This window comes from Neophocaena asiaeorientalis, unplaced genomic scaffold, assembly GCF_003031525.2.
Source record: "Neophocaena asiaeorientalis asiaeorientalis breed wild unplaced genomic scaffold, Neophocaena_asiaeorientalis_V1.1 scaffold49, whole genome shotgun sequence".
Classification (NCBI taxonomy): domain Eukaryota; kingdom Metazoa; phylum Chordata; class Mammalia; order Artiodactyla; family Phocoenidae; genus Neophocaena; species Neophocaena asiaeorientalis.
This window is the reverse complement of record NW_020172456.1, coordinates 3,150,337-3,174,274: the sequence shown is the minus strand read 5'-3', so window position 1 is coordinate 3,174,274 and position 23,938 is coordinate 3,150,337. Positions and strand designations below refer to the sequence as shown.

Here is a 23,938-nt window from a genome sequence, read left to right as displayed (position 1 = left end):
ATAAAAATAGCGTCTCATAATAGTTGTTAGACAATTTAAATGTGTTAATACATGTAATGACCATCGAACAATGCCTGCACTTATAAGCGCTCTATAAAAGGTTATAGGATAGTAAAGGGTCCCTCTGCCATGATCCCCACTAAAGGATAGATTGTAACAAGAATATTGGCAATAAAGAAGAACACGGTCATTCTCTTAGTATTTGGCCATACCTTGCTCTGGGTGACATTCCCTTGGACTCATTTCCAGTCAAAATCACAGCTCCCTCCTCTCCTGAGACTGTCTCTTTTGCCCTGCTCTGTGGATAGCCTGTAGTCAGTCCATCTCCCACCTCTAAATGCCTTAGGCCCACCTCCCAGCACCACGGAGGCTTATCTCACAAACTAGTGGTTTAAAGTACATTTTGACTAGGTGGTCCATCGCATGCTGGTTATGTGGTTTTGGAAATACTAACCCCGCAAAAAGATGCATATTTTTGACAGTGGTGAAAAGATAATACATGGAGAAAGGACAGTCTTTTCAACAAGTGGTGCTGGGTCGTGTGAACATCCACGTGCATATATAGGTATATTGTATACTTCACACCTTATCCAAAAATTAACTCCAAATGGATCGTAGAAAAAGTTCTGGAAATGGATAGTGGTGATGGTTGTGCAACATTGTGAATATAATTAATGCCATTGGATTGCACACTTAAAAGGGTTAAAATGATCAATTTTATGTTAGCATATTTTATTATGACAAAAAAGATCATAGACCTAAATATAAAAGCTAAAATGGTAAAACTTCTAGCATAAAACAGGAGAAAATCTACATGACCTTGGGTTAGGCAGAGAGTTTAGATATGACACAAAAACATGATCCATAAAAGAAAAAAATTGATAAAATTTGACTTCATCAAAATTAAAAGTTGTACTCTGTGAAAGACATTGTTAAGAGTAAGAAGCTAAACCATAGACTGAGAGAACATATTTGCAAATCACATTTCTAACAAAGGACTTATATCCAGAACACATTAAGAACTCTCAAAGCTCAGCAGGAAAATAAACAATCCAATTTTTAAATGGACAGAAGATCTGAACAAACAACAAAGAAGATATAGGAATGGCCAATAAACATATGAAAGGATACTCAACATCATTAGTCATTAGGGAAATTCAAATTAAAACCACCATGAAATACCACTACACACTTATTAGACTGGCAAAACCAAAACAAAACTGTCAATATCAAGGATTGGTGAGAATGTGAAGCACTGATGCTCTCATTTTTTCCTAGTGGGAATTCAGAATGGTACAGCTGCTTTGAATAACAACTTGGCACATTTCCAGTAATGCCTTTTCCCCACACCTTACTTGTCCAGAGCCCATGAATAATAGGGACTCCTAGATGTCTATTTTATTCTTTGGGTTACAGTACGATACCACTGTTTATTTTGCTGTTCAAGTTCCAACCCTGGCTATGGGAGCTCATTCAGGTTGGCTCCTGGGCCTTTTCAACATGCCCCCTCTTTTTTATTTTTGTTCTTGATCCCTTCCTTCTTTTCTGACACCACAGGAATTAACCACCTTTCCAAGGAAAATGGAAACCTAGACCTGGGCACTGGCATGCTCATCACCACTGGGTTGTCACTGCTTCTGGTCCCTTTCAGTGGATAAAGCTAGGAAATATATGTATGTATAACAACCCATGCATAACCCATATATAACCCATAACCCGTATATATTTATTTCTATACCCATCTATCTGTGTATGTATATTAAGCAAAACCCAAACCCATGAATCTACACGGAAAGCTCTGACGCCAATCCAGCATCACTCTTTGTGAGCCCATGAATGCTCCCCAGCATGACCCTTATCAATTTCCAGTACTGCCCTTAGACCCAGGCAAGCAGTGTCGCTGCCCAGTGGCTATTTGGAATGCCTTCCTCCAAATTTTCTAATTTGCCCTTGGTACCTGAGACCACAGAGCACCAGGCAGAGCACCCCAAACTTAGACCAGGATCTACATACTCTCCAGTCACCATTTTTCTCCTTTAAGTACACTTTCTTATCCTCTGCACCAGCATGGGGTTGACCAGATATCCCAAGGGTCTCCAGGACTTGTGCCTACCGAGTCATCCTAGGAGTTGATCACTCTCTCTGGCTTGTTCGGTATTTCTTTCACAGAACCACATGAGATTGGACCACTAGAATGATGCTGTCATGCTGATTTAGGATGACTCAAATTGTTTATTTGAACAGGAGCTCTGCCAAAAGTATTTATTTGCCCAGGACCCTCACAACCTAGGAGTGGCCCTGTCAATTTCTATCTTGTTTTATACATGTGTTGAAAGGTCCAAGTCTTAACCATATCTGCATTCCCCTCCCCACGATGGTGCCTATCTTAGTGCCTTGTATGTAATAGATGCTCCATAAATATTTTTCAGAATGAATGCCTAGAGGAATGAGTAATAATCTCAGATTTACATATTTCTTTTGATCCAAGGTTCTAACTATGTTTTTCCTACACAAATTCCCAGATCTTCATCATTCTTCTGAGTGGCAAAGAGGGATTTTCATGTCCCCAAGCCCTCCAGTCACTGACCTGCCCGTTGATGTGCTGATAGCTTATCAAGAAGGAACAAACACGCCTCCAGCTTCTCTTGACAGTGAACTGCAAGTGAACTTCAACTCCAAGACACGTGAAAACAGCCAAGGGTGGGAATGATGGTTGAGTGGTTTCAAGTCAGGCAGCCTGGTAGTTTGAACAATGCTTTGGCTGCAACAAATTGTAGTGATAGAACATATGTTTGTCGTGCTTTGCTTTTGATCTTCTGCTCCAAGGTTGAGGATACTCTCCCAAGGGGTAAAGAAAAAAGCAAGATGAACTGGGAAGAAGAAAACTGGCCTCACCCATCACTGAAATATTTCGTACCTGAAGCACCTTGAGGGAAGAACATGGTGGCAGCTCAAAGCAGTCACCTGATTAAGGGGCTTGGGTTTGGTCCTGACTCAGAGGGAAATACAACTCCACCTAGAGGCCCCCGCACAGCACCTGCACACTCACAGCCAAGCCTGGGCTTGGCCCCAGCGGATATAAGAGAAAAGATGACTACCAGAGCCACCAGGAGGGTGGGAGGCTTGCTGTTGCCAGGTCCACCCACGTGGATCACAATGACCGCATGAGGTCATGGAATGTTGAAGATGAAATTAAAGTGGGTCCTAAGTCATAAAGTTGCAGGTGGGTGGGCATCCTTTCAACAGGGCTCCCAGGAATAGAGCTGTACCTCTCTCCTTGATGATCCTGGGAAGTAGCTACCTCTCCCAGACAGAGTTGGGGTCAAATCCAGACATGTCCCACCAAAACCCACTCTCCCCAGGGCTTGCTGGGATGGAAGGATAACTACAGCCCCCAGCCCCCAGGATCTGTCTAGGTGAGGGCAGGGTACGCAAAGTTTGAGACAGAGGTGAACCGACAGGTAGCTTCTTAGGGAAGCAGCAGAAAGGTGGCAAGAAGCTGGCAGCAGCCCCTGAGAGGGCTCCGGCACCATGGACAATGGCGACCCTCTTGAGCCCGAGACAAAAGGTGAAAATGCATCCCATTTCTCACCACTCAGGCCCTTCTGGCTGCCTCAGTGTAATGCCTAGTGACCACGCAGACCTGGAAGCGCCCTTCCCTCCTCTCCTGGGACCCTCAAGAATTGGGGTGATGTGTGACATTGACTTGACTTCGGGGCTTGCCGAACAGGGAGTGAGAGAGTTGGTTGCAATGCTGTGCTGGAACTGGCTCATACCAGCTCTGGCTGACTTTAATTTTCATTCTGTGAGCTGGCCGATGTCATGTCGATAGTTGGAAATCAGCCACGTTAGGAATATTTACACCACCTGAATTGGCTAACATTACAAAGCAGGATTTTTTTTTTTTTTTCTGGAGAGCCAGTTAAACAGTTACCAATATTCCACTGGTTGGATGGAATTCTAAAATTGTTTATCTAATGAGGAAATTAAGAAATCATCACTTTATGAGGGCTACGTCTGATGGCTAAGCTGCTGTATGTCTTCTAAATGTCTGACCACTGCTACTTCCACCCCTTGTCACACAGACCTTGTCTTATAGGCTGGGAAATAAATGTTGGAGCTTGGGTCTATGGACAAGGGCTGAGAAGGACACAAACCTGCATGGAATCATTAGGAACTCCACTATCTTAGAAACTGGGTGGTCAAAACTTGCAACCCATGCCATGAATGCTCAGCCCACCCGAAGAGAGAAGGTCGGTTGAGTTTTGACAGGCCATCCAGTGGTGCAGCCTGGCTTCCTGAAACCACTGCATCCTGCTGACGTGGGAGGACTAGCCCTGGACTTTGTGTGGCTTTCAGGAGCCCAGGGCTGGTTCCAGATCAGTGGCCCAATGGCAGAAAAATCACATCTAGCAAGTGCAGGGGACTAGTGTGAGGGAAGCCCAGGACACTTGTATTTAATCATAGCAATTAGTTTCAATCCCAAGGAGATTTGCAAGCCCTTCCTTCTGCGTGGTCATAAATTTGGACTGGAAGGAAGAGAAGCTAGGTCAGGTCCTTAGGAATCAAGTTATCCCTCTCACTCTCTGGAACTGCTTCTGTTCCGCTTTATTTTACACTTGACCCAAGTCACCTGCCCTTCCCCTTGCCCTCCCAGCATCATCTGTGCCTGCCAATGAGGAATTCTAGGCATTAGCACACGTCCTTCCCCTGAAAGAGTAAAGCAGACCCTGAACCCCACCCGAGCTAATAAGAAGGAAAAGAAGGAGCAAGCAGGGCTTCCCTGGTGGCACAGTGGTTGAGAGTCTGCCTGCCGATGCAGGGCACATGGGTTCGTGCCCCGGTCCGGGAAGATCCCACACGCCGCGGAGTGGCTGGGCCCGTGAGCCATGGCCGCTGAGCCTGCACGTCCGGAGCCTGTGCTCCGAAACGGGAGAGGCCACAACAGTGAGAGGCCCACGTACTGCAAAAAAAAAAAAGGAGGAGCAAGCAGCCAACGTCCAAGGCTGGCCCAACACAGGGGGTGGGACAGGAACGAGGCCTCCAGAGAACACGACGGGCGTTTAGCACAGATGATTCAGCCAGGAGGCAGCTCTGTGTCAGGGAAAGAGGGCTCGTAGAGGGGAGCCCCCCTGGCAGGGCTGAAGGAAGGCTGTAGTCCCTTGGCACTTTGAGTCACGTGAGGCTAAGGGACAAAGGCTGCAGCCAGGACTCGGGTTGCAGATGAGAGAAACAGAGGCGCAGGGCGGCCAGTGGTGGGCTCCACCTGAAAGGCCAGCGGGTTTCGTTTCCAGAATCAAGGAGATGAGTTTTTCTTCCAGATGAGAGTGACACCGTGTCGGCACGGCAGAGCAGTGACGAAACACTCTACTGTGAGGCTGAAGCCCCCATGGCTGTCGAAAAAGAGAAACCAGCCCGGGAGAGCTCAGAAACAGACCTTGAGATTGAAGGTGAGCGAGCGCGGGCCTTTGGCGGGTGAGGGGTGGCTTGCCTCCTTCCTCAGAAGCTGGAGAAATCGGTTTCCCAGTTGGCCAAGGCTCTGCCCGGTGGGATGTGCTGCAGAGGGAATGGGGCAGAAACACCTGTGCTCAGTTTTATGCCACGACCTCCCCGAGGCTGGCCCGGGGGCAGCAGTCTCTGCTACCCCATGCTCGTGGCTGGACTCGTGAGCAGAGGGGTCCCATCAGCTTGCTGAAAGCTGGAGCAATAAGTGAACAGGGGCTCCTGGTTTTCTGAACGTTTCCACATGGCATCTTATGTCACCTTTGCAATAGTCCTGGGAGGTAGGCATTATTACCTGCCCTTTACAGAGGGGGGAAACTGAGGTTTAGAAGGATCGTGTGAGTTGCCCAAGGCCACCGAGAGTTTGCCGATGTTTGCCGACCCCATGTTCTCCCCACCTTGTCGATCTACCTTCTCTATTCCATATTCCAGGGGCCCCTGGAGGATTTATGGCCCATCTTGCATCCTGGCGACGTTCCTCTACTCACATTAGAGCTCTTGTTTCCCCAGCTTGAGAGCCCCGTGTTTTCCTTCCCTGTGTTTGTTCCCTCCAACAAATCCAAGCGTGTCTGGGTATGGGGAGGGGTGCAAGCTGAGTTGGAGCAAAGACTCTGTTATTGCAAACAACACCTCCACCCTCTTCTCCTTTCCAGTTTCCCCAAGGAAGGAAGTGCCAAAAATGACACTTGGGAAGCAGGGCCAGAACAGTGCTGGCTCCACCTGATGGGCTGGCCCCAAACTTCCCGGGCTGAGGCCAGCCGGCCCAGTGGCCCTTTCCCTCCTGTGTCCCGGCGCTAGGTGGTAGGCTGTGATCAGTGGCAGCAGAGATGCAAGGGAAGCTGCTCTGCCAAGTTCCGCTGTGTCGCTCGTCTCCATGGTCACCGCCCCCCCAGGGTCCACATACAACTTCATCCTCAACACAGACCTCCTCCCTGCCACCGCCCGGGGAGCCTATTGTTGCCCTCCTAACTTCTTTTCCGCTTCGAGGCTGCTGGTGATATTGCTTGGGACGCTGAATTTTACCTGGTTGGCAGGGTGGCAGATGGAAACACTGGATGTTTTGTCCCAGACTCCAGCTTCTAGCTCATTGCCCCTCCCCACCACCCCTCCCGGCAAGTGATAACATTGTTGCAAGCTGCCTCTAAAACATTACCTAGGGAATACAGCTAGAAGGCATCCGCAGAATCAACTGGAGCAGAGTGAGTGCCAAGGACAAAGCTGGGGGTTACCTACTCTGCTTTAGCAAACAGGAGCCTCTAACGACTGAATCTGGCACCAGCTATTCTGTGCCGGAAGGACACCCAGGGCTCAGCTCCTCCAGCTTCTGGTGCCTCTACAGCTGGTGCTGAGATGCTGGGAATGGGGCAGGAAGGGCTTCCTGGGATGAGCTGAGACGTGAGCCAGGCAGGAATAGCAAGCTGGTGGTGAGGCTACAGAAGAGAGGAAGTTGCTCGACCACGACGTGCTGCTCTTCCTATACAACAGGCGATTTTGCACCCCAGGGGACACTTGGCAAACTGGGGGTGGGGTGAGGGGTGGGGGATGCTACTAGAATCTCATGGGCAGAGGCCAAGAATCCTGCCAAATATCTTACACTGCACGGAACAGCCCCTCACAGCAGAGAATTATCCAACTCAAAATGTCCTTAGTGCCGAGGCTGAAAAATCCTGGTCTGCAACCACCGGGAAAAGAAGGCCAATTTATAGCTGTGCCTGCAAAATCAACTTCCTCGAAAAGACCTTGTCCTTTCACCAACAAAGCTTTCATTGTCCGTCTTAGAAATGTCTGGGGTGGGTTGGCCAAAGACCCTGAGATCTGAAGGAACAAAACAGATGCCGGCTTAGACCCCTGCTGGCCATGGAAAGCCCTGTGTCAACAGAGCTTGCTTAATGAGGACAGGGCTGTGGGGCATCCAGAACCCAGGGAGGCCCTCTGCCCACCGACCACGAGTCAGGATGGTCTAAAGCCCAAGGAACAAAAGCCCCCAAGAGGTTAGAATGGAGAAGAGCAGCCCCCATTCTGTTCGCTGGTTTAAGCACTTATCAGCTGTGTGTGATTTGGGGCTAGCTCTGTTCATTGGTAAAGTAGGAATGACAGTCCTTTTTGTGAGGAAAAATGACATGCAAGTCTTTGAAAGAAGCAAACCCACTCAAATGCAAGTTTGTTTCCAATGGATTTGGGGGTCTCTCCATCTTGCACTGATCTGCCACCTTCAGAAGCCCACTGTGTCCTACTTGGGCTTTTTCTAGTTGGTACTTCTCTACATCTTTAGTAAAAGTCTTTGTGGCTCACATTTTTACAGTGGTAGTGAAACTAAAACTGCAATGGAGACTCCCTCAGCCATCACCAATCACCAGCTTTTTGTCTGGTTGGCCTTTCAAAGCTGTCCTGAGGTGGGCAAGGATGCGCTCACACACCCTTTTGCTCAGTCACTAGATGCAGTCAACCTGGGGAGGTGGGGACGGAGCATATTGTTTCTCCTAGGTAGCATGGAGCCTAAAACCAGGGGCCTTCTCTCTTACCCAAAGGGAGATGTCCATGTGGGGCTTTCTGGATTTAGGGTCTCCCACCCCTGGCTGACTTTCCAGTTGGAGCTGGAACATACACCCATAGGGAAAGAGCCTCAGACAAGAGGGGACACCAGTCAGAATCGAATGTGGTCTGGGTTAACAGGGAGATAAGGCAAAGGTAGAAGAGAAACTCTGCTTCATCCACTTGCATCTTTTTCTGCAGATACAGAGAAATTTTTCACCACCAGACAAAGGGAGCTGTACCTGGAGGCCTGCAGACTTGTGGGCGTAGTGCCCGTCTCCTACTTCATCCGGAACATGGAGGAGTCCTATGTGAACCTCAACCACCATGGACTGGGCCCCAGGGGTACCAAGGCCATTGCTATAGCCCTGGTGGTGAGCATACCAGTGCGGGCACGTGAAGGCTGGCAGAAGTGGGGACTTGACAGGGTGGTAGGCCCAAGAGTCAGAGAGCCCCACCTTGGGACCCTGCATTGCAACCTCTGTGCCCACCTTGCCCTAGACTCTGCATGACTACCAGTTGCTTTCCCAACAGGCATGGATGCCCATTAGCTCCTGGGAAGGAGGCTGCTAGAGACCTGGGCCTTGGAAGTCTATGCTGTTTCCTATTCAGAAAGCAAAAGCACCAGCCTTTGGGCCCTGGAGAAGCAACTGGTCTGGGCTTGGGCTAATGTGAGAACACAATGCAAAATGTCAACCAGATCTCAATTCCAAAGCTCACCTACTGAGCCATTCCATTTGAGGTCTGCCTTTTGCAGTACGTTATGTAAATCTTCAAGACCACACTGTAGAGTGGATCATGTTTTCCCACAGGAAGAATGTTCTCTCCCGGCTTGGCTTGAATGATAAGACTTGTCCTTGAACTCATCATAGCTTTCTATAATTATAATTGATTATATACAAAACTGACTCCATCCCAGGAAAACAGAAAATGTAACAGGTGTATGTCAGCACAACACTGTTCACTTAGGACAGTAAAGGAAAATTTCGATTTTAAAAAAGAACACCCATTTTTGGAACCACAACTGCATTTGCACTTAGCGCGTGCCCATTAAGAAATCACATGACGTGAGATTGTGCAGCTCTCTGGGGAGGGGGAGGGAAGGGAGGGAAGGGCAGAGAAAGAACAAAGCCATCTTGAAATTTATGGAGCGTTGAAAGACTGATTAATGAAGTGTTAGGAATTCACCATTACCTCATGAGCTTCATGGAAATAATAATAAAATCCACTCAGGACTTGGGCCACTTGACTCTCAGTAACAGCAGTTTCTGTTTAGGGGGAGTTTTTCTTCTCTGATTCTTTGTATCATCCCTTTGACAATCATTGTGACATTCCGATGGACCGAACTTTTATCTTTGGTACTGTTTAACTTCTCACATGTTGTGTTTCCCTGGCTTAGAGGAAGAGTATTCCGATAGGAGGGATCATTTTCATACTTCTTTGGGTCTGTCCCTCCTCCACCTATCTCCATGCCGTTGGACTTGGTGGGCTATGAGCCCCTCGAGAGGAGGAATGGTCTCTGTTCATCCCTGTTTCCTCGGCAGTTAGCACAGAGGGTGACAGATACTCACCCGTGTGAAATGAATGTGAATGGATTTGGTGATCAGGCCATCTGCTACACCACATACTGTGCTGGTCCCCTGGATGACTCTGAAAGTGGTCCTTCAGCCCCCATTTCTGCTAAATGACACCTAGACTGGGGGGGCCCCCTGAGCCATCTCGCTTGCCTTTGAGCACGACTGAATTTTCCCAGCCCCGCAAGAGAGCGGAGGCCAGAAGACACTTCATGAAGGCCCTGGGGGGCCATTCTGCCTTGCAGTAATTCACAGTATCACACTTTCCCTTTGCCTGAAACGAGAGCTACTTCTCTCACTGCTTTGTGTGCTCTGAAAACCGCTCAAATTCAAAGACATGTCTGTCCTCTGTGCCTTTCTGCACGGGGAATGGTGGGGAAGGGAAGGACAAAAGTTCTGGTTAGAGCTAACCCCAGTCCCTCATGCTGCAATGCCAGTCATTTTCACCTGTCTTGCTCCCTGTGGGAATGCAGACTAACTTGGATGTAGATATTTATTTAAGATTTAAGTTCCAGCTCCTTCTAAACAGCCTTGAGGCAACATCCTGACTATCAGAGAGTACCAGACAACCCTTAAGCCTAAACTAGAAGCAAGGCCTCTGAAGGAATCAGGCACAGTAAAGGCATTATGCTTAAATACCCTTCTTAAATAATAGCACATTCTCCTTAAACTTGGAGTAGGTCACAGGCCTCTCTCCTTAAAGCTAAATAGTTAAAATCTGTTCAGCTCACCCTTGTGCCTCATCTTTTTCAGGACTTTATTTTAATGTCCCTTTTCTAAATCCCCCTTGGTACCCCTTTTGGGGAAGGAGGTGCCCAGAATAAGCATGTCATCCTAGCAAAACTCACTGGGATGGCTTGTCCCCTGCGCTATTCTCCTGTTCCTAGCCACTCCTCCAGAATCGCTAGCCCGCCTCTCTGTACCCTCTCACGTGGCTGGGATATTCGAGAGGGGTGATGGGCTCTGGGCAAGGGCAGGGAACGGACTAGGTCACCAACCACCTCTGTCTCTCTCCCCCTCCCCTTGTGGTGGCTGAAGTCCAACACGACTGTTCTCAAGCTGGAGCTGGCAGACAATTGTATCACGGAGGAGGGCATCTTGAGCCTGGTGGAGATGCTACAGGAAAACTACTACCTGCAGGAGATGGTACTGTGCCCTGTTCTACCAGTTCCTACAACCATGCTTAGAGTCTCAGAACCCACTCCAGAGAAGCCAGCGTCCCCTGCCCGAGCCCAGGCCAGCCTCCAGGCTTTCTGCAATCAGTCTGGGGCCTCCCCTCCCCTGGAAGCAACTTCTCAGAGGAGGTTCCGCACATGAGAGCCTGGCCAGGGGCACTGTGTTCCCTGTGGCCGTAGGAAACCCTGAGAAACCATTTCCATCTGGATCTCGTAAGCCCCTAAATGAACAAACTTACTTTAGAGTTGCCTTAATGTAAACTTTCTTAAAGAAAATAAAGCCATGAAATAATTTCATAAAATGCAGTGTTGCCTGGAGACAGATGCTGATGATGGTTGCACGACAACGTGAACGTACTTCAGCCCACTGAATTGTACACTTAAAAACGGTTAGGATGGTAAATGCTGTGTTACGTCTATTTTACCACAGTTCTAAAAATTAAAAAAAGAAGGGGAAAGACAATTAAGATGATAATGGCTGGCTTATATAAAGTCCCTCCCACTCACCTGAAAGGACCATGTCCGTTTATACCCCTACGACTTCTGAGCACGTGATTCATGCTCGTGAACCAATGAAGGGAATTACAATGATTGCTTACTCTAAATTCATTTTTCAATTGTTTCATGCCAAACCCTCCAAATAAAGTTGTCTTAGGTTTCAAAAATAATAATAATACAATGTGCTTATCTGAAATACCAGGGCTAAATTGGGGAGGTGGGGAGTCACTGAGGTCAACTTCAGAGAACTGAGATCAGCCTGAGAGCTTCACGGTGAAACATCAGAAAAGCCAGGGTTCCTCTCCTCCTCCTCTTCCCCTTTGCACCACCCTAACCCTTCCCATCCTTTCACCCCAGCCCTGCTCTCCCCACCCCACCTCTACTCCCTCAGAGTAGGCCTCAAGTAAGCCCCCACCCCCATCATTTGTTAATGAGGGCCCTTTGGTGGGATTGTCACATACTGAAGTGTTCTCTTGCCTTTTAGAATATTTCCGACAATGATCTTGGTTTGGAGGGGGCCAGAATCCTCTCTGAGTTCCTCCAGAATAACACCTCTTCGCTCTTTACTCTGCAGCTTTCAGGTGAGCCTATGAAGGAGGGTGGGGAGGACATCGGGAATGTAATGGAGAGAAGGGTCAGAGCAGAGAGATCCAGGGTCTAACTGAGCCAGATCAGGTGCTGCTGATGTCAGAGACCAGAACAGTGTCTACACCCTGCTAGATTCTTCCAACCATTCTCGTTCCCTCTCCACAACCACACTGGCTTCACGGCTGTCCTGGACAAATGACTTCTGATTCACTTTGCAATATTCCCACCTCTGCTGGAAAGTCTCTACCCCAGATACCTGCACAGCTCCCGCTCTCCCTTCATTCCTGCCTCCGCTCACAGGTCATCTCCTTAAGGGGACTTCTCTGACCTATCAAAGCAGCACCTTCCCGTCACCATCACTCTCTAATCTGTTTCTCTTCCTGGTTTTCTTAACAGCACTTATTACTACCTGACCCCCTGTAGTATAACTAATTTTAAATTAGCTTATTATCAGTCTCGCTCACAGAAAAAAAAAAGTCACTTGAGAACTCTATTACCCACAGACCTGCCCTCACTCAGGTTTATGGTTTGCATTTATACTATCTGCAGGGTCCTGGAATCCCTATGGCAGGAAATGAACATGCAAAGTGGTCCTATGTTGGTAATACCTTGGGGCACCCAACAGAAACAAACATAAACCTCTGACAGGCTCCAGGCTGTTGGGGATTCCCACAGATAAAGCTCCGCTAAAGATGGGCTCACAGTCCAAAACTGCAAAACAAGGAAACACCATGAGAGCTGTCAGACCCAACAAGTAATAGCATGGGATCCTCGAGAACTTCAGGAAATAACGTTATCCTATATAGACTGTAAATTGAGTGACCATAAAATGTGTCCATCAAACTGCACAAGAGAACTATCAATTAACTGAAACTTCTAATAAATAGATATCTTGCACCCAACTCTAAATCAAGTTTGATACGATTAAGAACATAAAACATACAAGAACAAATCACTGTTTTTAATAGATCCCCCCAAAATAAAACTTCTACAAATGAAAAATATATAATTATTGAAATTAAAGACTCAATGGATAAATTCAACAGCAAATTAGATACAGTGAATAAAATTAGTGACCTGGAAAATAGATCAAAGGTAGAAAGATAAAGATATAGAGAATATAAAAGATAAAAATATAAAGGAATGAATAGACTCAATATAGCTAATAGGCGGTCCAGAAGAAGCGAACAACAATATATGAGCAAATAATAGCAGACATGTTTCCTGAACTGATGAATTCTCAGATACAGGAATCCTAGTGAGTCCTAAGTACAGTAAAGTAAAAAGAAATCCACACCTGAGTATATCATAGTAAAAGCACCTAAGATAAAAAGATCTTAGGGCTTCCCTGGTGGCGCAGTGGTTGAGAGTCCGCCTGCCAATGCAGGGGACACGGGTTCGTGCCCCGGTCCGGGAAGATCCCACATGCCGCGGAGCGGCTGGGCCCGTGAGCCATGGCCACTGAGCCTGCGCGTCCGGAGCCTGTGCTCCGCAACGGAAGAGACCACAACAGGGAGAGGCCCCCGTACCGCAAAAGAAAAAAAAAAAAAAAAAAAAAAAGATCTTAAAAGTATCCAGAGAGAAAATACAGAAACAGAGGTTATGTATTTTTTAATATAAATTTTACTACAGATTATTCTCCAATTTTCCTTTTTTCCCCTTTAAATATATCTTGGATTTCTTTCTATGGCAGAAACGATAGATTTATCTCATTGTTTTGAACTCCTGGGTAGTTTTTCATGGTATGATTATAGCATAATTTATGTAATATCCTCCTTTTGAAGGGGAGTGCATTTAGGTCATTTCTAGTTTTTCAATCTTCCAGATAACTTTTAAAGTATTTTCTTATCCATGCATCTTTTGAGCACATGTTCTAGTATTTCTACAGACACCCCGGAGCAGAATTATTCAATATAAGGTATACCCGTTTTAGTGAAGTTAAAAATTAATTTCCAAATTTCCCTTAAGAAGACTATACCAGGTTATAATTCCACCAGTGGAATGTCTGTTTCCCCTATATCTCCACCAGAAGGGTTATTACCAAGCTGTTTGTGAACCAGTCAGTTAAGTGTGTTGAAGTCACAGTACTTGGGTTCAGATCCCAGCTTTGACACTAGACAATTTATTTAACCCTTCTGTGACTCACTTTTCTCATTTATAAACTAGGGACAATTATATTACCTATCTCAGGCAGTGATTGTGAGGATTACGTTAATTAAAATCTGAGTCACCTAGAACAGTATATAGGACGCAAGTATTCAATAACTGTTCACCACTATTATTATCTTTATTACAGTCCCACATTACTATTGAAATAGAACATCTTTTCAGATGCTTATTTTCATTTTAATTTCTTCTTCTAAGAAATGGCCGATTGTTATATGGGGTTGTTTGTATTCTTAAGTGTTAGGCACTCTTTATATACTACAGATACTCATACTTGAATGTTACATATGGCTTTCTTCTTGGTGTTTTCTTTTTTTTTTTAAACATCTTTATTGGGGTATAATTGCTTTACAATGGTGTGTTAGTTTCTGCTTTACAACAAAGTGAATCAGCTATACATATACATATGTTCCCATATGTCTTCCCTCTTGCGTCTCCCTCCCTCCCACTCTCCCCCTCCCACCTTTCCAGGCCGTCACAAAGCACCGAGCTAATATCCCTGTGCCTTGCGGCTGCTTCCCCCCAGCTATCTACCTTACTACGTTTGTTAGTGTGTATATGTCCATGACTCTCTCTCGCCCTGTCAAAACTCACCCTTCCTCCTCCCCATATCCTCAAGTCCGTTCTCCAGTAGGTCTGCGTCTTTATTCCTGTTTTACCCCTAGGTTCTTCATGACATATTTTTTTCCTTAAATTCCATATATATGTGTTAGCATACGGTATTTGTCTTTTTCTTTCTGACTTACTTCACTCTGTATGACAGACTCTAGGTCTATCCATCTCATTACAAATAGCTCAACTTCATTTCTTTTTAAGGCTGAGTAATATTCCATTGTGTATATGTGCCACATCTTCTTTATCCATTCATCCGATGATGGACACTTAGGTTGTTTCCATCTCCGGGCTATTGTAAATAGAGCTGCAATGAACATTTTGGTACATGACTCTTTTTGAATTTTGGTTTTCTCAGGGTATATGCCCAGTAGTGGGATTGCTGGGTCATATGGTAATTCTATTTGTAGCTTTTTAAGGAACCTCCATACTGTTCTCCATAGTGGCTGAACCAATTCACATTCCCACCAGCAGTGCAAGAGTGTCCCCTTTTCTCCACACCCTCTCCCTTGGTGTTCTCTTACATGAAAGTTTGTATACTTACTGTTGTCAAGTTCATCAGTCTTTTCCTTTATGGATTTAATTTTTGTAGTCTCGCTTAAAAAATGGTTTCCTACTTCAGATTTATAAATATTTACTTTCTTCAAATATTTTTGTAATTTTGTTTTTTTCCACGTAGACCTTCAATATACCTAGAACTTCTTTTTGTTCATGGCATTAGGTAGGAGTCAAACATTCTATTTCCAAAACTCACAGCCAGGTGCCCTAGCATCATTAGTTGAATAATCTACCATTAACTAATTTGAATGTCATCATCTATTAAATTCCCATATAAATATAAGTTCCTTTCTAGAGTCTCTATCCCACCTCATTAATCTGTTTCTATGCCAACACTGTACTGTTTTAGTATGCTTAGAATGTTAAAATTATAATATGCTATATAATATAATAATTAGTTGTAATTAAAATGATATATCAAGTATGTAATATTCAATATATTAGTTTTATAATTATATGATATGCTATAATATATTTTATGTTTGAGTGGACAAAGTCTGACCTTTTTCAAAGTAATCTTGGCTATTCTTGTGTGGTTTCTCCTCCAGTTGAATTTTAGAATCATTTTGTCAAGTTCCATTAAAAAGAAAACTTACTGGGATTTTGGTTGGGGTTATATTTAATATTCTAGGTAAATTCAGGAAAGAATTGACATATTTAAAGTATTGAATACCTTCATTTAAGAACATGGTTTCTTCAGGTCTTTTTTATGTTCTTCAATAAATTTTATAGTTTTACTTCATTATAAGTCATGCATATTTCATATTACCTTTATGTGTAGGTCTTTTACCATTTTATTCTTATGAGAATAGAATGTTTTTCTATCACGTTTTCTAATTATCCATACTTATTATTGGTATGTTTGAGAGCTATTAATTTGTGTACACTGAGCCTATTACCAGTCACTTGATTGAATTATCTTACTAGTTCTAACATTTTGTTAATTTTCTTGGATTATTTAGGTAAGTGATCATGTCTGCAAACAATGGAAGTTTTCGTCTCTTCTTTCCAATATTTATAGCTCCTAGAGAGGTTTCTGGTTATATTGGCTAAGACCTCTAATATAATATTAATACAGAAAGCTCTTTGCAAAACTACAAATTTCCCAGCCCTATCCCAGGCTGCTGAATCAGAATCTTTAGGGAGAGGGATCTAAGAATCTGTGTTTTATCAAGCTTCCCAAATGATTTCTGACAGCCAATGCACTGTTGGTAACCAATGGTATAAACACAACAATTTGAATAATAGATTGCCTAATTTTATACATTGACTAGACTATTATCTCATTCTATTGCACTGGTACCAGAAACGGCCAAAGAAGTACTTGTGTTTCAGTGAGTTCATTCATTTGTTCATTCATTCAGTAAGGATTTACTGAGCACCTGTTATGTGCCAAGCACTTTTTAGGTGCTAGAGGCATAGAGCTTATTAAGGTTTCAAAGGAGAAATTTGGGTGTAAGGGTTTGTGTCATTTATTCTCTGGAAATCACCAATGTTTTTGCTTAGCAATCTTGGGCTAGGGTAAGATAAGGGAGGCACTCACCTCAGCCACAAAACTTAAGGGGCACCAAAAAAACTCAGTAACCAAGTAAATAATATCATAATGCAACATTTTTGAAAGTGAAGATTAATGCAAAAACAAATCCATGATGAAAAAAAATCAGCACTTTAAATAAGAAACAGGATCCAACAGGGACAGATTGGGGTGAGGTGAGTGAGGCCTGGCCGTGCAAGTACAGGGTCAGATCCTGCTTTTCTTTAAAATTTGGTTCATCATAGATGTTTTTGCATTGATTTGGATTTTAAAATATTAAGATATTACCCATCGTGATTACTGAGATTTTCAAGTGCCTCATTCATCCCTCTAGTCCCAACCCTGCTGCTCAGACTTGGATTAGCATTTTTATAATGTTACACATTTTAGGCGTTAGGCTAGGGGTTGACGCTGTTAATGGATGCACAGGGTATGGTGTACCAACCCCTGGAACTCCCTGGACAGTCATGGCAGAGAGAGAAGGGAAGGACTGTTAAAGAGATGGTTACTGGTTGCCTTTTTTCCCCTGTGTTCGCCTATGCCCAAACATTTGCTTTAAGTACTTGCCGCCTTTTCTACGTCTGATTGCTCCAAAGGCAAGAGACTAGCAGGGCTAGGATATGGAGAGTAAGGGAGCCTTAGTCTGGAGAACATTGCTAATGCCCCCCTTCACTACAGGAAATAACTTCAAGGAAGAAGCCGCAGAGCTGTTTTGCCAAGCCCTATCGGTAAGAAGCAAGGGGTGGGTGCAGCCAGCCACGTGAGAGATGCCCCGGGAGATGGGTGGCTCTGAGCACAGGGAGGTGAGGCTACTTGCCTGATTTAGGGAGATGGTGAGTATTTAGACTCCGTCAATCCTATCAAAAACCTCAGCAAGTGGTAGGACTGTTTGGATGGTGCTAAATTCTCACAGCAGTCATCCACAGTTCAGCAGGAAATGAACAAGAAATTGTCCTCAGTCTAAGAACACTAGTCTACTTAATTTTTGGCATATGGGGGCCCACACTGTTCTAAGAGAGGTATTTGCAGTCACAAAGAAAACAAAAATTACCTCTCTCTGCACTGTTTCTTTCTCTAGACCAATTACAGAATTAAGTCGCTGGATCTCAGTCACAACCAATTCTCTGATAAGGCAGGAGAGTACCTGGGGCAGATGCTGGGTGAGTCTTCCGCGGAGGGAGGAACCAGCAAAGGAGAGGGACATGGGGTATCCGCGGAGGGAGGAACCAGCAAAGGAGAGGGACATGGGGTATGACAGCTTGTCAGAGCTACATCTCCGGTTTCTTATTGTTATTGAACGTTCTGATTATAAAAAGTGATGTAAACCACACCCGAAGTACACTTTGAATGGAGCAGACACCTGAATGTGGGAAGTAAACTTTAAAATGATTAGAAGAACGTAGAGTGAAGTAACTTGCTGACTTCAGGGAGACTACGGATTATTAAACAGAAATGGGCAGAAACTGTAACAGAAACGATTCATATATTTGACAACGGTAAGTTTAAAACTTGCTTGTGATAAAAGACATTGTGGGGCAATGATAGAAAACAAGCAATAGTTAAGGAGTAGAAATGTGCAGCATTTGTATCATATAGAAGATTACTCTTCAGAATATTGATAAAAGATCCTATAGCTCCATTAGGCAGTGATAAATACTCCCAATGAAAGCATATGGACAGGGACCAAAGAAAGCCAAGTGCCCATGTTTAGAAACATGAAAAATAAAACAACAAAAAGATCTCCCTTGTCATCTAGCAGAGCTGTAAAAATTTCCCGTCAGAGAACATCAAGGGCTAATACAAGCAAGAAATAGGAACACTCACAAGTCTACTAGGTAAAGGCACTTTGGAGAACAATTTGACAGTGTTTACTAACGTCAAAAATGTTTATATTTTCTGTGACACAGTTCCCCTCTATACGTGTCTCAGAGACGCTCTCACACATACACAGCGAGAGATGTCTGCGGAGGTTTCACTGCAAAAGTGTTATAAAAGAAAGAAACCTAAATGCTCATTCCTGGGGGGAATGAGTAGAAAAGGAAAGGACTCCTAGCAGTGGGGATGGGACGCTAATCTAGATGGAGTGGTGAGGGAAGCCCCACAGGGAGGGTGGCTCTTTGTTGAAGCCTGAATATCAAAGAAGAAAGAGCCGTGCTAGGAGGGTCTGGACACACAGGGCTCCAGGCAGAAAGAATGGAGCGCGTCCTGTCTGAGGAACTGGGGGGCCAGTGTGGCTGGAGCAGAGGGGACAGCGGAGGAGGATGCAAGGAGAAGAGGTTGTTGCCTGCAGCCCCTGACGTCGGGCCGCGGGAGCCATGGAACGCAAGGAGCCTGGGATCCACGCGGCGCACGACGAGGAGTCGTGGAGGATGTGAGCGTGGGGCGAAACGGTACGGCGTGCAGGGGCAGATGTGCTGTGTGAAGCCCGCAGCTGACGAGGACAGGAATGGAAGAGGGAGGCTGGTCAGGAGGCTGGTGTGGGGGTCCAGGCTAAACAGGACAACAGCGTGAGCTCAGGGAGGGGGTAGTGCCTGAGCAGTGGTTGGATTCAGAATATACTTTGCAAGTAAAGCCGAAAGGACTTGCTGATGTGAAGGAGGAGGGAAGGGAGAGGTAGCCTCACGACTCTTTTGTTTCAGTCACTGGTTAGAGGCAGGTGTCATTTACTTAGAGGGAAAAACTCAAGGAGTAACAGTATGGGGGCGAGGGGCAGGAGTTAGGAGTCGAGTTTTCCATTCTCCTGCATCGGCAGGCGGACTCTCAACCACTGCGCCACCAGGGAAGCCCTATATGCAGTTTTTAAAAGAATCTTTATTATTATTAAAGCTACCGAATATAAGATGATTACTATGTGACAGGCATCATACTAGGCTTTTTACATCAATCCTCACAAAAAAAACCTTGTACACGTTAACATCTCTATTTTATAAATAAGAAAACAGAAGTACGGGAGGGATAAGTAACCTGTTTAAGGTCACAAAGCTAGTAAGTATTGAGAACAGAATTAAAATTTTAATTTTGTGGCCATTTAAGAGAGGCAGGCTTGCAAGGTTTAACTTAAGGGACTTCCCTGATGGTCCCGTGGTTAAGACTTTGCCTTCCAATGCAAGGGGGGCAGGTTCGATCCCTGGTCGGGGAGCTAGGATCCTGCATGCCTCGTGGCCAAAAAAGCAAAACACAAAACAGAAGCAATATTGTAACAAATTCAATAAAGACTTTAAAAATGGTCCACATCAAAAAAAATCTTTAAAAAAAAAAGGTTTAACTTCAGTGAGGGACTTGGCACAGAAGAGGAGAGAAAAATGAGAATAGGATGAGGGAGACAGGCAGGGAGAGAATGAAGGCAGGACAAAAGTTTGTTCTCAATATAATAGAAGGTATCGTGCACTTTCCTGAAAGTCTGTCCTGGTGGTTGACATGAGAAAGACATGATCAGTACAGAGCGTTCTGTCCATACAAAATAAAACAGGGGCTTCCCTGGTGGTGCAGTGGTTAAGAATCCGCCTGCCAATGCAGGGGACACAGGTTCGAGCCCTAGTCCAGGAAGATCCCACATGCCGCGGAGTAACTAAGCCCATGCGCCACAGCTACTGAGCCCGCGCTCTAGAGCCCGCGAGCCACAACTACTGAAGCCCGTGTGCCTAGAGCCCGTGCTCTGCAACAAGAGAAGCCACCGCAATGAGAAGCCCACGCACGGCAACGAAGAGTAGCCCCCGCTCGCTGCAACTAGAGAAAAGCCCGCTTTCAACAACGAAAACCCAATGCAGCAAAAGATTTTTTAAAAAAATAATAAAATAAATAAATAAAACAGAATAACACATTTTTCCTGGGCCTGAAGGCGATTCCTCCCACTCAGTAATCCTTCAAGAGCACTTTAGTCTCTCCTTCCAATGGTGTCCTCGGCACATCCACCCTCCCCAGATAAAAATAACAATGATGAAGTGTTTAAATAGGATGCTTTCCCAGCCCTATGTAGCACATGAGCAAAAGCATCTTTAAGTTAAAAAAATGTGCAATTTCTGTGCAAACCCAACTTCTAGACAAGCCTGATGCCTCCACACTTCCACCTGGTTGTATCCCTAAAGCTCTCTTGGATGGAAATTCTGAGGCCTCCACTGCTCCCATAGGTCTCCATGAAAAAGACATCGCGCGGTACCACACGCCATGCCCATCATAGTGTCCCTATGTAAATACAAGGTTTGCCGTGCTCTCTCCATCTGTTTTAATGGTTGTTTAAGTTTCCACCAGATGGATATTTATGTTATGCTTTACCCTTCCCCTGTGAGTCACAAACCTTACTTTTATAAGTGATGCCAGGGAAAACATCTACAAGCATGTCGCTCTTCTTAAATCCTGTACTGTCTCCTTAGGAAGAGTCTCAGGGGTGATATTGCTGTGAGATAGAGTAAACAGATTTTAACAGGAAAATGTCTGTGACCAGATAGTTTTTGCCAAATAGAGTATACCATTTGCTTGCCACCTGCAATGTATGAGTATTTTACTACGTTGCTGCCAGCCTTGGGAATCATCTTAGAATTTTGTGTTTAAATGAATAACTGACGAATTATTACCTCTGTGTTTTGCTTTGCATGAGGATTGAGCGATCCTTATCCCCAATGTGATGGACCTCTGCCAACCCTGAGACTGGGTTCTCTGGGGTGTGGTGGACGCTGAGATGACTCCTTCCCTCCCACAGCCCTCAACGTGGGGCTCCAGTCGCTGGACCTGAGCTGGAACCACCTCTACATCCAGGGAGTGGTGGCCTTGTGCAGCGGTCTCCGGGTAAGCCCTCCGGGAGTGGTGTGTTGAGCCCCGGTGAGGACGGCCAAGCCCTTGAGTCAGCCACCTTGAACCCTTCCCCATGGGTAAATTCACCCTGCTGAAACCTAGTTGGCATCTTTGGGGGTACTTCAAGGCGACAGTTTAACTAGGGGGTAGGGAATGACCTCAGCCCAAAGGGAATGAGCCTCAAGAGTACTGGAGACTCTGAGCCCAGCTGGGAGGGATCTGGAAAGACCTGGCTGATCTCCCTCCTGGGAACCACTGAGCACCCTGTCTGGATGACAGCAGGGGACAAAAATTGGGGCCCGTTGGCTGGATGAGTTGCATGCAGTCTTCATGCCGCTGCTGCTCTCCCTTCTCCCTGCAGGCTAACGTGTCCCTGAAGAAACTGGATCTCTCCATGAACAGCTTTGGGAACGAGGGGGCTGCAGCCTTAGGGGAGGTCCTCAGACTCAACAACTCCCTGGCCTACCTAGACCTCAGCAGCAACAACATCAACAATGAAGGGCTGTCCAAAATCAGCAAAGGATTGGAGTTGAATGAAAGCCTCAAAGTTCTGAAGGTAGTCTTCACCCGAGCTGGGAACGGGACATCTTGTGCCTGCATTTGTGTGTGTGCGTGTGTGTGTCCGTGCATTCGTGTGTGTCCGTGCTTCCATGTGTGTGCATCTGTGTATGTGTCCGTGTGTCCATGTGTGTTCATGCACGTGTGTGTCTGTGCGTATTGGCGTGGGGGCAGCAGGACGATGGGGCTGGATGTTGCTGGAGAGAAAATCTACCTTGTGCTTCATATGTGCGTACGTTCTTGGCTGTCTCTCTGCTGTAAACCCAGTGTCACCCTCTGCTCTCCCCTGGCACAGGGTAGGGTCTTCTTTGCTCCCATCTCGGTCTCCTCCAGTTTCTTTGTTTTTCTTTGCTGAGAGGCCTGCGGGATCTTAGTTCCCAGATCAGGGATTGAACCCCGGCCCTGGCAGTGAAAGCACTGAGTCCTAACCACTGGACCACCAGGGAATTCGCTCCTCCAGGTTTTCTCCACACTGCGGCCAGAGTACGAATTCTGAGCGTAAATCTGACTCCCATCCCCACCCACACCTACTCTCCTCCCACTTAGGCCCCCCCCCACCATGGCCTCCGTTGCTCAAATCCCGTTCTCTCACCCTGTGTGCTTCTCCAGCCTCAGTTTACCCCCCACTCTCCCCCCGCACTCCAGCCATGGCCTCAGGGTCTTTTTTCATCTCCGTTCCCACAGGGCCTGCAGTACTCCCTCCACTGGCCTCAATTGCTGGTCTGCCTCAGCGCACAGCTGGAGCAGCAATTCCCCAGGGACCCTGCAGGATCATTCAGCTCCTGTTTGCCCCTTCACGCAGAACTCAATGGAGTTTTTCCTTATACTCCCATTTGAGTGACTATTTGACTGTCTGTCACCACTAGTTCGAAAGTTTCCTGAGGACAAAGACGTGTTTGGCTTTGCCCATTACTATATCCCCCGTACCTAGCAGAGTCCTGGGCATAAAGTAGATGCCCATTGAATATTTATTAAGTGAAAGAATGAATACATATTTCATTTTAAATCAATTTGCTCACAGATGCTAATTTATAACAGAGAAGTTCACGGGAAGTTGAGAACTGATGTAAGATGAGGACTTCTATTAATAGGTCCCCTTTCTGGGACTCCTACCACAAGCCAGGTTCCATATCAAGTGATTTGCCTCCTTCTTCATGGCCCAGCCCTACCAAGCGGGCTCCAGTAGCCCCACTTGTCAGATGAGAAGACTGAGGCTGTGTGACTTGACTTGTCAGCCCGTGCAGCTAGCAAGAGGCAGAGGGATGCCAGCTCTACCTGGCTTTCCACTGCAGCTCCAACTCCCGCAAGATGTGGAGATGACTCGGGGGGACCGAGGACATGGGGGTGCTGGTAGAAGAAGAATGGGAGTTAGGAATCAGTGAAGGTGAACCACCATTTGAGAGGACAGCCACCTTAGAGCTGCTGAGGTGACAACAGGGAGTCAGATTCCAACCTGTGGACGGAGCGTGGTGACTGCAGACCAGACCAGGTGGCCGTCTAGTGACCGGGGGAGCTCAGAGGCCGGCCTGGCTGGAGGGGCACCAAGTGTAACTCAGAGAAGAGAGACTGACCCAGCCTGCAAAGGACTGAGCCTCGGTCGGTGGTCAACGAAGCCAGGGAAAGTTCAGAGAATCTGAATTTTAAGACTAAAATGCTACCTCAGCGAAATGGCAAAGGATTTTCTCCGGTTAGTGGGATATAAGCAATTTTAACATTTTTTTCTACTGCTTTTTAAATTTTTTCTACGATGACCAAATATTTTATTTTAATTTTTAAAATTGTTTTAGGGGCTTCAGAAAAAAGCTTAAAATATACAGTCCGCCTGCCGATGCAGGGGACACGGGTTCGTGCCC

General features: G+C 45.9%; 1 protein-coding gene across 1 annotated transcript in view; it reads left to right on the top strand.

Annotated features, from left to right (window-relative positions):
* The first annotated feature begins 3,531 nt into the window (after positions 1 to 3,531).
* LRRC74A (leucine rich repeat containing 74A) overlaps positions 3,532 to 23,938 on the top strand; it is a 77,533-nt gene continuing 57,126 nt past the window's right edge. Inside the window, exons 1-9 of the mRNA XM_024737798.1 lie at positions 3,532 to 3,568; positions 5,322 to 5,450; positions 8,236 to 8,408; positions 10,647 to 10,754; positions 11,766 to 11,862; positions 17,418 to 17,467; positions 17,818 to 17,899; positions 21,436 to 21,521; positions 21,889 to 22,083. Coding sequence (XP_024593566.1) covers positions 3,532 to 3,568; positions 5,322 to 5,450; positions 8,236 to 8,408; positions 10,647 to 10,754; positions 11,766 to 11,862; positions 17,418 to 17,467; positions 17,818 to 17,899; positions 21,436 to 21,521; positions 21,889 to 22,083 — 957 coding nt within the window. The remainder of the gene's footprint in view (positions 3,569 to 5,321; positions 5,451 to 8,235; positions 8,409 to 10,646; positions 10,755 to 11,765; positions 11,863 to 17,417; positions 17,468 to 17,817; positions 17,900 to 21,435; positions 21,522 to 21,888; positions 22,084 to 23,938) is intronic.